The following is a 13037-nucleotide window of genomic DNA, read 5'->3' on the forward strand; positions in this document are numbered from 1 at the left end:
ATGCTCCCAGGCTCCTTGCAACCTGACTCACATGTTTTGGTCCTGTTCTAAATTAGTTAATTATTGGCAATCCTTCTTTAAGCCCATCTCCGACATTTTAGGTCTAAACATCAATCCATCCCTGCATATAGCTATTTTCGGGAGGTCTCCTGACGACCTTGTCACCTCGACCACTCAGGACAATGTTATTGCTTTTGCCTCTTTGATTGCCCGCAGGAAGATCCTTCTCTCATGGAAATCTTCACAACCCCCCTCCTTCAAAGCATGGCTGCACGATGTCTTATTTCTCCTTAAGTTAGAGAAAATTAAATTCACTCTTAGAGGGTGCTCTGATAGGTTTTACACTCACTGGAGACCTCTGCTTCAAAATTTAGAGAAACTTTCACCTGACGAGGTATTATAGTAGTACACCATCGCCTGCCGATACCGATCCTTCCCTCTCGTGCTTTATCTTTTCATTTTACACAACGTCCTGATTTCTATTGAACCAGTGGGGTTGTTTGTTCTTAACATGTACTTCCTGTGCAGAGGTTTACGCAAAGGCCTCAGAGGATTAACAGGATATGGGCTTGGTGCAATCTGAACAGCGATATTTCAGCAACTGTCACAGTTTTATTTTAACACATCAGCAAAATACATTTTCCATTACACAATGCACCTCTTCACTGCAGCCCCTGACACCATCAGCCACAGTATTCTTCTACCCAGCTTAGAACACTCACTCAACTTCACTGGCACTGCTCTTTCCTGGTTAAAATCCTACCTCACCGACAGACAACAGTTTATCAAAATCCATCTTTAACTTGTTTTTATTAATATTAGCTTAATGTGATACACTTGATACCCTTCTGTTTCTAAAAATGATCATCCAAAGTCCTTAATAAACTCCAATACATCCAGAACTGTGCTGCACCCCGTCTCACCCACACCCGATCCAGTGAACCCCTCACCCCTGTCCTACATATCTCCACTGGGTACCTGTCTCGTACCGTATCCAATTCAAAATCCTGCTCCTTACACATAAAGCCCTTAACCACCAGGTCCCCTCCTATCTCACAGTTCACCCTCACACTCCTGCACGCAGCCTCCATTCTTTAAAAGCCGACCTCCTGTCTCCCCCACTTAGAACCAAGCAACGAACCTGGGGGGACAGAACCTTCTCCATAGCTGCCCCCTCCCTCTGGAAACTCACTCCCTACACACATTCAACACTGCACTGACCCTTCTACATTCAAATCACTAATCAAAACTCACCTCTCCAAATAAGCTTTTAATCTATGATTGTGATGTGTGATCTGTTTATCTGTCGCTGCACCTTCATGTTGTTTTATTTATGATTTGTGTGTAATGTTGTAATGTCTGTTAGTCTGTCCTTACTGTTCTGATCCTTCTGTCTTTTTAACAAATGTACAGTGTCTTGAAATTGAAACTTATAAATAAAATGTATTATTATTATTTTACCCCAGACAAACAAAAAGTCACAAAAGCAACAAAGTGAGAAAAGTAAACGTATGAAACACTAAAATAATGAAGCTAAAGGGGAAGAAAAAGACTAAAAGGAAAGGGTTTGGAATTAATAAATTAAAAACATGTAAACATTCGTATGCAAGTCAGATACTCACCTCATCTTTCTACTGTTTCTTCCTCTCAGTCGTTTTCTGAAGATGACTTAGTCGAGCAGATGTTTCCTCTTGATGTTGCTCTCTGGTTACAGTCACTCCAGGTTTAGCTCTCTAGTGTGGATGATGTGATGATGCAGTAGCAGCAGCTTTAAATGTCCGTGATAGAGGCGTGGCACTTTCCTTATCAGCAGGATGTTATGTGACTTTCATTTCTTCATTTCTTAAGAATTAAAAGTTAAAGCCTCAATATGTTGCAGGGCTCTCAAGTGTGACTGTGTGTGTGTGTGTGTGTGTGTGTGTGTGTGTGTGTGTGTGTGTGTGTGTGTGTGTGTGTGTGTGTGTGTGTGTGTGTGTGTGTGTGTGTGTGTGTGTGTGTGTGTGTGTGTGTGTGCGGTGTGTGTGTGATTATGGTTAGTGTTGTTTATTGTAGGTGTTTGATCAGAAACGCCAGTGCTGCCTGCTGCAATAGCTGCACCTCCTGAGGTGTGATGTCTCCAGCCTCAAGGAGCCTGTTGAGGGTAGCTCTGGTGGTGAAGCCAACATTCAGCTTTTCTCCTATCAGAGAGAGAAAAGAAAGTAAAAAGTAAAAGTAAAAGTAGTTCAAACAATATCTATGGGTTTTACCCATAGACTACATGTACATTTTATGCCCTTTCCATCACATCAGAGATCTCACTCAACTCATAACAACAATCTTCACAAAAAAAGTGTATTTTTGGACAATGAGCATACAGGTTTATCTCCTTATGAGACTTGAAAGCATTACCTGGCAGTTGGTTTAGTGTCATTGTAGAGGATGTCATGGACTTGTCGGCCCTGTAGTGCTATCGGCTTCATGAACCTTGCACACAGTTTCAAGATGAACTTCGTCATCTGCAAAATTGTAGTTCATAAAAGATTTCCATGTATTACTCGAAAAAGGACATATCCGCCAATGAAAAAATAGGCAGACATACTGGGCAGCAGGATAGCCCAACCTTTCCATTTTACCTCTCCATGGAGCAGGAAGATGGAGGACTTTTCTCTCTGGAGTAGAAGGTTCAGTGTGGAGAACATTGGCAGCGTTGCTTGAAAGAAGAGGAGATAGACTTCTGTCAGGGGGTTGGAAAATGCATCCACCAGGCTTAACCATCGCACTGAAATGTGCAGCAGCATTTCCATGTACTCGCTCCCATGGAAGTCACAAAATTCTGTAAAATATATATAACATCAATAGCAAACAAATAAAAAATGTTGCAATGCATTTTGTTTTATAACACTAGAGCTGGTTGAATCACAAACCTGCCAGGTAACCTTTACGGTTGGTGCTGCCCTTAAACCAGTACCCAACATCCACAGTCAGATCCTCTGGATCAAATCCGGATATCTGCAAAACATGAAATCAAAGATTTATTACAACACTATACAGCAAACATTTTTACTTGGCATTGGACTTAACAGATTGGTAATATTAAGTGTAAATGTTTGAACTTACTTCCAAAAACCTCTGCCCTGCATGTTTGGCAGTGTTGTGAATAATATGGCAGGGGCATCCATGTATGTAAATACTGCCATTTTCCCTCAGCAGTTGAGTTTAGAGCCGTTTCTTTGGTTCGATGTCCCTTGCCTTCTACATGCCTGCCTACGTCCCTCATGCCTTGATGGGCACAGGAGTTCTCTTGCCTGCAGATAGAGCACCAGTAGTAGGAGCTGGTAGTTCCGATTGTGAAGAATGGCCATTGGGTTGACCATTCAAGGAACACCTATAGGTGGCCGCTCCACATACTCCTCTCTTTTTCCCTTTTTCCAGTGGCTTCTCCACTGTCTACTCTATGGTGTCCTCCACCATCTCTTTCACTGACTCTTCCCCTACTGACACCCTAGCTGTCTCCTCCACTGCCTCCTCCTTCATTTCTTCCACTGCCTCCTCCACAGTCTCCTCCACTGCCTCATCTACTGCCTCCACTATTGCCTTCTCCACAGTCTCCTCCTCTGACCTGGCTGCCTTTTTAGGGAGCTGACCCTTCAGAGCGAAGCATGAAAGAATGCTCATTTGCCTCTTCCCTGACATCTTTGAAACAGACAAAGTTATTATTAATACTATGCATGGCCAGGATATAAAATATAATGAAATATTATGATTAAAAGTGGCCGACTGACTAAAATTGACTTTGCATTTGACATTTCATTTTCTGTATCTGCACAAAAATGGTCCAGCCTATTTCAAAATATGACTAGGCCAGGGCCCGTATTCACAAAGAATCTTTAGGCACATGAGTGACTTAAAAAAAACATCCAAATTGCAAGGGAATAATTGTGCTTCTGTTTCAATAGCCCACGTCAGCAACAACAATTAGATAGCCTATATGTGAAAAGGCATAGCCTATTCGATAATTAAATGAAAATACTTTCATGCAAAGTGTCAGCGTACGAATGCATGTAGAAGTGTCCCTAGAGAGTTATCGTAGCTGCTGTAAAGCAGTTGTTGTTGTTGTTATCCTGTTTGCGGTACACAGGTTTGTGTGTAATAAAGTGGAAGCCGTAGATAAAGAAGCTCTCCGCCTATGTGCCGTTTATTGTTTTCTCATTAAGTGTATCCGGTCCGACGAACCCAGAAAGCTCTGTTACATTGGTGGCAGCGGTGGTTCTTTCTGTCGGTTACCGGTTAATCTTTGTTTTGCCGTGCCGTCTACGTTCACGCTGCCGTTCATTAGCTTAGCTTCCTCAGTATAGCTAGCCCGCTAACCTGTTGAGCAGCGTAACGTTACTAAGTAACGGACATGTGGTGCGGTTATGACGACCCTTTGAAACCCGGCACGTGGAGAATTACCGGCAGTTCGCCCGGCAGAGATGTTTGTGTTGACCTGCCTACTCCTTTTGCCGACGATGGAAACCAGAGTTTCCTTGGCTGGGTGAGACAGTTGGAGGTGGCGGTCAGAGCGGCCCTGGGCTGCGGCAGCGACTATAATGATGAGCTGGTGGCCATCCTCCCCACCCGACTGTGCAAATCGGCGTTTCTGCTGTGGGACAGCCTTCCTGAAGCAGTTAAGTCGGACTATGCTGCTGTTAAAGAGAGATTGGGGATAGCTTTTGGGCAGAGACAGTATATGGACCGCTTCAGAGCTAACTTATCTGCTCGAGCATGAGCTCCCGGGGAGACCTTGGAGTTGTATGCAGCTGATGTGAGCCGGCTCGTCGCGGAGGCGTTCCCGGATTATGGGGCCGTTGCACGGAGAGAGGAGAAGTTTCGTCGCTTCCTTGCTGGCCTGGATCCGGTGCTGAAAGCCAAGTGTCTTGAGCAGGGTGCTACGGATTTGGAGGAAGCTTTGACCATTGCGAAGCGTTGGGAAAATGCCAGAGAGAATGTGTGAGTACCTATCTGGTCACCCAGCTACCTGTAGGAACTTCAACTGTGCAGTCTGTGTCAGTGACGGATAATCTGCAGCGAGCTGTAAATAAATTGACAGATGAGATGTGCTTCATGAGGATGGAAATGAAAGAGATTTGTGATGAAAATCAAAGACTGAGAGCTGGGAAAAATGATAGACGAGAGCAATTGTTCCGCTCACCTTCAAGGGGACGCTGCAGCTGCACCTGTGGTGAGTGGGGATGCCAGTCAAACTTTAGACCGCCCCACTTCTTATGTAAGGGGGGTGGTTGAAGGAACTGAAGTGGCTGTGCTGGTGGACTCTGGGGCCACTGTGTCATTGATCAGTGAGAGCATTCGCATGTCTGTCCCTGCCCTGCGGAGCACGCCCCTGAGGAAGAATTACATTGACTCTCGTGCAGTAAATGAACAAATGCTGGATACGCTTGTACCTGGCTGCTGTAATGTGTCCCGAGCTGATGTGGTGACCATTCCCCGCTTGAGCGAAGCCTTGGTGCCAGGCAACGTCCGTTACCCCACGGGGGCCAGCGTTCCCACTGCAGGCCTTGACGGCTATTTGGAGCCCAACATTCCTGAGATGACTGGACTGGTGGTAGCTCACACAGTGACCAGGGTGAAAGATGGTGTGACTGTGGCTCGTGTCCTCAAGCCCACTGGTAGAGCTTTTGAGCTTAAACAGGGTCTTCACTTGGGTGAATTCTACCCAGTTCAGGAGACTGATGTGACACCACTTGTTCCCCCCTGTAATTGAGTGATGTTGATGACAGCCTCGACGCCCTCTCCGCCTCTGGCCGTGGCTTGTACCAATGGAGGGCCATGCCGATGGGTCCGACTAATTCACCAGCCACCTTCCACCGCATGATGGAGCTGATCCTCAGAGGTCTGCCATGGCACATCTGCATAGTGTATCTGGATGATATATTGATATACAGTCGCACATTCAGGGACCACCTCGCCAACCTGGAGGAGGTCTTGACCAGGATAAAGTCTGCGGGCCTGAAGCTAAATCCTGGCAAGTGCCACTTTGCCAGGGATCACGTGGTGTTCCTGGGCCATGTGGTCTCCAGACAGGGCCTCCAACCTGATCCCTGGAACACCGAAAAGGTGAACTCCTGACCAACTCCCCGCTCTCCTTCTGAGGTTAGAGCTTTTGTGGGTCTCTGTTCATATTACAGGCGATTTGTGAAGAATTTGTCACAATTTGCAGCCCCACTTAACCGCTTTGCTGGGAAAAATTTGCCTTATGAATGGACTGCTGAGTGTGAGACGGCTTTCACATATCTTAAACAGGTGCTCACATCTTCTCCAGTGGTCACATTGCCCAGCTTTGCACTCCCGTTCAAAGTCTATACGGATGCATCTAAGGACTCTGTTGGGGTGGTGTTGGCACAGGATGTGGACGGCTTGGAAAGGGTGATTGTCTATGCCAGCCAGGCTCTCACGCATGCACAGAAGCGCTGGTCCACCTTTGAAGCTGTGGGAGCTGTGGGCCGTGGTGTGGGCTGTGCATGAGTTTAGACATTATGTGGGACTGTCTGCCTTTACAATTGTGACTGATCATCGCCCATTGCTGAGGCTCAGGCACATGGCCATTGATAATAACCCCACAGGACGGAGGGGTCGCTGGGTGCTGGAGTTGGACCCTTTCAACTGGACCATTATGCACAAGGACGGCCCTAGCAATAAAAATGCTCGACGCTCTTTCCCGCAGGCCCGTTTCCTTGGCTCTGTTGGGGCGACAACAGACCGTGGTATGCATGGTTGGGAGGCGCGTGTCCCTGCTGATGTGCTTGTGCCTGGTGTTGTTTCAGACTCTCGGGGGGCTGGATCTCTGCCATGGTATGTGTCATCCATGGTGGATGGACTGAAGGCTGCTTTCTCAGTCGCCAGGCTCAATGCTGCAGAGGCTCATGAGAGAAAAAAACTGTATTATGACGCTGATGTTTGCCACCGTGCCTATGAGGCGGGAGAGATGGTGTGGTTGAATAATCCCACTGAGAGCTTCACGAAGCTGGCACCACATTGGAAGGGCCCATACCGGGTCATGGAGGCGTTGGCGTCTGGAGGTGAGGCTGCACTGACTTACCGCATCAGCAACCCTCTGGACTCTCTGGAGAGGACTCAGGTGGTTCACCATGACAGGCTGAAACGTTATACTTTACCAGTGCCTACAGGGACTGTTCCCCTTCTACCCTTAAAGTATCTCCTCTTTTGGGGGTTTCGCCACTCCCGTTGTCGCCGCAAATGGTTGAGCAACAATTGGCTGGGGGTGTGGACATCAGTCTGTATGGGGAGTTTTCAGGGCCTGAACGCAGGGGGCGTGTCCTGCGACCACCTTCACGTCTTCAGGATTTTGTGAGGTTCTGAGTTTGATGCTTGGTGTTTGTTTCCCTCTTTTTCATGTATTTTTGCTGTTCAAGTACATTTGGGTGACAACTGTGATACAGAGGGGTTTTTTTCATGCTCAGGTTAAATTCTGCTAGGGGACTGTTTTGAGAGGTTTCCTGTTGTCTCATGGGTGCCTGTGCCAATGTTTTATGTGAAACGGGGACGTTTCAAGTTGAGGGGGGGACGTATGTCACAGATTGTGACAGATTGTTGTGTTTGTTATATGTACTGTATATCTCACTCGCTTTTAGAGTGAGGTGTCCCGCGAGAGTTACTGTAGCTGCCATAAAGCAGTTGTTATTGTTGTTATCCTGTTACACTGGTACACAGGTGTGTGTGTAATAAAGTGGAAGCCGTGGATAAAGAAGCTCCCCGCCTATGTGCCGTTTATTGTTTTCTTATTAAGTGTATCCGGTCCAACGAACCCAGAAAGCTCGGTTACAGAGGTAAGAGAAAAGCTTTGTGAATACGGGTCCTGATCTAGGACTAAAAAACAGGTGTCAGAATAGCTGCTGAAATTAGCAAGAATTCAACTGGCTGTCTAGTTCACACACTCTGGTCAAACTGTTAGCTAATATTACTGATTACCAGCTGACTGGACACAATATTCCCCAACATACAGAAATCAAATGATGAGATGACTTACTGTATTAATACCATATGGTTCTCTTCTCCATAGACTGTAAATATAACGGTCCTCTCCCACGTCAATCAGTCTGTACTTCAGCGAGCGTCAGAATCAAAGTGCGAGCGTCTTCTTTGTAACCAGAATGTGGCGTTGTTGTAGCGGGAATATCTAAATCTTACCCGGATACAGCAATGCTATTTATTGATTGGTTGTTGGGGTAGCTATATATATATTCTTTTTTTGATTAACTGGTGCGTGGCAAGCTCCTTCTGATCTCTATGGGAAACCCACTTGATTCATATCTGTTTCACTGTTAAAAAAATAGCGGCGCAATTTTGTGGGCGTTATCCTGGTAGTTTATGCGTGAGAAATACAAGGTGTGGCGTGTGAGCGTGTGAACAGGTTGAAATGTGTGTCTCTCACTCCCAATGCGTGACATTTAGAGCATTGAATGTTGTCAGTTTTGATGCGCTTTGGCGCCATCAGGAGGTCTCTGAGTGCAACTGCAGTGTCATAAAAACGGTCACGCCTCCCCCTCTGACACCATGTGCATTTGTTGACAAACAAAGGGTGAGGAAGCCGGCAGAGACGCTGTGAGAAGATGAGGAACCACGCAGACTCAAAAGGTACAGTAATATTACCAGATTTTGATGGAGCCTGAGTGTCTGCAGCCCGTTGTCTAGTTTGTTTATTCAACTGTTACCATGACAACTATAGGTCGTGGATAAATGGCTACATAGATCGGTTTGTAAGGTTACAAACTTTTTGGAGACAAAAGTAAAGCTGCTAAACGTGAGACAATGATGACATCACCGGTAATGACACAGCTCAATCTGTAATAAATGATGTCTGCAGGGATGTTCATTCTGCCGTATTACAGACTTGTTAGGCAGTAGTATAACCAGTTTGCAACCCTATGTAGAAAGTTACGTTATATAACGGTCTGTTTGTGCATTGCTGATGTAACCCCGTGTGTTCTGGGTTGTGGAAAGGACTCAGGAGACAGCTCGTGTGTTCTGGCTCTGTATTTACAGACAAATTAACAGAAACCGATGAATTGTGTTGTGAGCCGGGATCAAACATCTCCCCTGATAAATAAAAAAAACGTGTTATTTAGGAGAGCCAGAGTCAGAACATTAGCCGTTAACTTTCATGACTAATGAATAACTTTATGAATATTATTCAAAACTCCTCAGAACTGATACGGGATGAATCGAATATGATCAGTAACTGAAAACCACAGTTTGATTTCATCCAAACAACTAAAAAAATACTTTAAAATGTGTTTATCGACGGAGCATGAATCATCATTAACCTACCTCCGACCAAGCTGTCAACGGCTCTGACCACATTCCTGACGTCATCACACACACTGTGGTAATTCTAGAGTCTGTTGACTGTGTTTGAACTGTCTGTATTGTTTAAAAATGATTGTAGATGTATAATGGCTGAATAAAATACTCATACATACATGATCAGTTTGCCAGCGTGCGTGTGTTCGGAGAGGAGAGTGGCAGATTATAAATTCATCGTACTCTGCAACATGATGAATCAGTTTATGGACGCCATCTTGTAATACTCTTAGTTCACCAGCAGATGGCGCATGTGCTAGTTGTAAACCCAGACAGTAAAGCGTATGTGAAGTTGTTAATCTGTCTAAAGAGCTCATTTCTTCCATTTATGTTCGTTGAACTCGAATATTTCTGCCAAATTACTTACTCTAATAATTAAAAGGAATATATTATGTTAGAAATGAGTGTTTGTTTTCTATTTAATCTTTGTGCTGGATGTGAACATTGTTGTTCATGTCATGTTTGTGACCCTGTATAAACCAGCTCTCTCAGAACACTCCGTTTTAGTGTGTGTGTCTCTTTAAATGTAATGATGAAATCGTTTAGTGTGATAGCACTAAACGATAGCAGCTTTAGCAGAATTAGGACGCTTATGATCCGACGAGGCTTAAATTTCTAGCGCCATCCTTCTTCAGTTTAGAACTGAAGTTAGTTAGTTTTTATCCTTATTTTTTGGACGCCCTGGCAGAATTGGCCCCCTCCTGTTTTTCATTCTTCTCCAGGATTCTGTTGCTCTTTATTACCACGTGTGAAAGCAATACGCCTTTGTAGAATTTTTTTTTTTTTTTTTGCTTGGACAAAATTGTACTCCCTAAATTTGCCTCCCTATCTTTACTGCCTTGGCTCTTGCAGATTTCTGAGAAACTCCTCTATTTCTCTGCACATTATGCCTCTGTATTTATTCTCCTCTAGGATTCTGATGCTGTTCTCACGGTTGAAGGATTTTTCTGGTATTGCTGCTGCCTTCATGTGATACTGTATCGACCTGTGGGAGTCATTTAGATTAAAGTATAGATGATTTGCATATTTGTTGGATAGCATCTGTTTGTCTGAAGGTTCTGCAGGTTCATTTTTGAGCAGTTTCTGAAATATCTGCTCAGCTTTGGCCTTGCTGTGATGTGACTTTGCATAGATAGTTGCGAGGTCTGTTTCCTTTTTGAGTGAAGAGTGAGGGTAAAGAGAGAGCAGCTCCTCGTGGAGAGCGATTGCTCTGTCCATCATGCTTTGTTCTGGGGAACTACAGCTTTTATAAACGATCCTCCATCTGTAGCAGAACGCAACTAATTTCTTCAGATAACGCACATCTGGATGTTCTTTCAGAACTTTCTCTGCCAAATCAACGGCCTCATCAACTGATATGTATTTTATGTAAAGGTTTAGTAAGGCCCACATGCCACTGCCACTGCAGCACAGAGTGCTCACATTTCCAGCCAACTCACGGACTTCATCTTGAATGTTTTCTCCTTCATCAGCACGTTGGTCAAGGTAGAGCGCAGCGAGGTACAAGTTCTCTGGATCCCGTTCCTTGGCTTGTCTCATTTTCTCCAAGAGGTCAGGGTCCAGCATTGGGTCACTGAAGTTTTGGGCGTTCTTTAACCATATGACATAGCTGGTGTTCCAATCCACCATGTCCGGCTGCATCCTGGCAGCTTTCTCGTAGTAATCAACAACCAGCTTCTTATCCTCTCCGAAGAACATCAGGGTCCAGGCCTTTTCAGCGCAGATCTCTGGATGGAGGTCGTCCTGTGATGGAGATGGGTATTTTTCCATCAGGGCATCAACCTTTGACAGGTAAGCCTGACTCTCTGCTTGATCTCCCAGGTGGTGGTGCAGCCAGGCCAGGTCCCCGTAGTTCACCACTAACCAAGCACCCTCATCTGCCTTTCTCAGCTTGTTGAGTGCCTCCGTAGCCTTCTGAAACAAACTGTTAGCCTCTTCATTTAACCCCAGCTTATACTGAATGAACCCCCACAGGTTGTAAATGTGGCCCAGCCATCTATTTCCCTCCTCTGTGCTGAAGTCCTCCTTCTTGTCTGTGAGGCGTAACAGTTTCGGCCTGCTGTGGACCAGGTCCCAGGTGAAGTGGCACTGCAGGGACTCCAGTGTGGTTTGACTCTGAGCAGCACTGATGGAGAATAAAAAACAAACATTTAAACACATCAGCAGCTAGTTTTTTTTGCTTTGAAGTGTGCTATGTTTGGATGTTTACTGTTCATCTCCCATGAAGAAAATAAGATGTTTTAAAGAAGCAATATGTAACTCAGACACCTAGTGTTTAAAATGAGTACTGCAGTTAAAATTCTAAACATTGTATGGTCACAAATTAGACGACACTTTGGGTGGCTTTCCCTCCCTAAAGCAACGCCCATACGTAATAATCACCTTTTTATACCAGCTAGGATTGACCCACGATTTACATCTTTGGAGAGGAATGGCCTGCGCTGTCTGGGTGACTTATACATTAATGATGTTTTTGCCAGTTTCGAACAATTACGTTCTGCATTCAATTTAAATAGCTCCGACCTTTTTCGATACTTTCAGCTTCGTGATTTTGCTAGGACCCACTCACCGGCATTCCCTCAAGTTAGAAACTCCAGTGGCATTGATCTGGCACTCAAGGCAAGAGTCTTGCCCAAAGGTCAGGTTTCCAACCTTATGACCTCCTGTTCACAACTAACGAGTCTGCGGTAAATAAGATCAAGGCTGATTGGGAAATCGAATTACAAACCAACCTTTCTGAGGATTTCTGGAAAAAGACTCTTGGGGCTGTTAATTCATCTAACACTAACACCTCCAGTCTGGTTAAGAAGGCTCATCAATGCCTCTTTTTCCTGAGGACACTGAAGAGACACCACCTGTCTTCAGCTGTGCTGGTGAACTTCTACCGCTGTGTGATCGAGAGCATCCTGACCAGCAGTGTCTCAGTCTGGTACGGAAACTGCTCTGTCACAGACCGTAAGGCGCCACAGCGGGTGGTAAAAACCGCCCAGCGTATCACAAGGTGTCCACTTCCTGCCATTGAGGACGTCCAAAGAAAACGCTGTCTGCGGCGAGCTCACAGCATCCTTAAAGACTCCTCCCACCCTGCCCACAGACTGTTTACCCTCCTGCCCTCCGGTAGGCGCTTCAAAAGCCTCCGGACCAGAACCAGCAGACTGATCATTTAGTCTATGGCGAGTTGCGACTAGCAGTAGTGGTCTGTCTTTATTCGTCTGTTTTCTAATGTCGTCAGTGTATAATCGACCAGAAACAACCTGATTTATAGCTCACTGCTCGTCGCACACTTCTGGGTATGGAGTTTTTATTCTTAATCATCACATGGACTTTGTTGACTGTGGCTCAGTGTTTGTTTGATCCCTGCCACTCGCATATGGGCCGGATTCAGTATTCTCTGGGATTTTTACTGGATCTAAAGTATCGACAGCAGCCACTGTTGCACCTAATTACCGAAGACTGTTTAACAGTGGATATCTCCGGTCATCGTGATGATTTTAACAAAAAGAACAACAAAGGGAAAGTACGGAAACGAGGGAGACGGGGTGGTGTCCGAGAGAGGCTCAAGCGTCTGAATCTCCACCGTATACCCCTCTCCTCGATGCTGCTCTGTAATGCCCAATCCATCAGAAACAAGATCGACGAGATCCAGGCCAACGTCATTCATCTGGAGAAATTCAGAGACT

The 13037-nt window shown here is 45.4% G+C and overlaps 1 protein-coding gene across 1 annotated transcript; it reads right to left on the reverse strand.

Moving 5' to 3' along the window:
• Positions 1-10148: 10148 nt before the first annotated feature.
• Positions 10149-12520, reverse strand: LOC136179451 (interferon-induced protein with tetratricopeptide repeats 1-like). Its single transcript, XM_065956277.1, has 2 exons — positions 12450-12520; positions 10149-11482 (listed from the first exon to the last, which is right to left on the reverse strand). Exons 1-2 carry the CDS (start codon positions 12518-12520, stop codon positions 10189-10191), a joined length of 1365 nt encoding a protein of 454 aa, XP_065812349.1. The 3' UTR covers positions 10149-10188.
• Positions 12521-13037: the final 517 nt, after the last annotated feature.

This window comes from Labrus bergylta, chromosome 6 (genome assembly GCF_963930695.1).
Source record: "Labrus bergylta chromosome 6, fLabBer1.1, whole genome shotgun sequence".
NCBI lineage: Eukaryota > Metazoa > Chordata > Actinopteri > Labriformes > Labridae > Labrus > Labrus bergylta.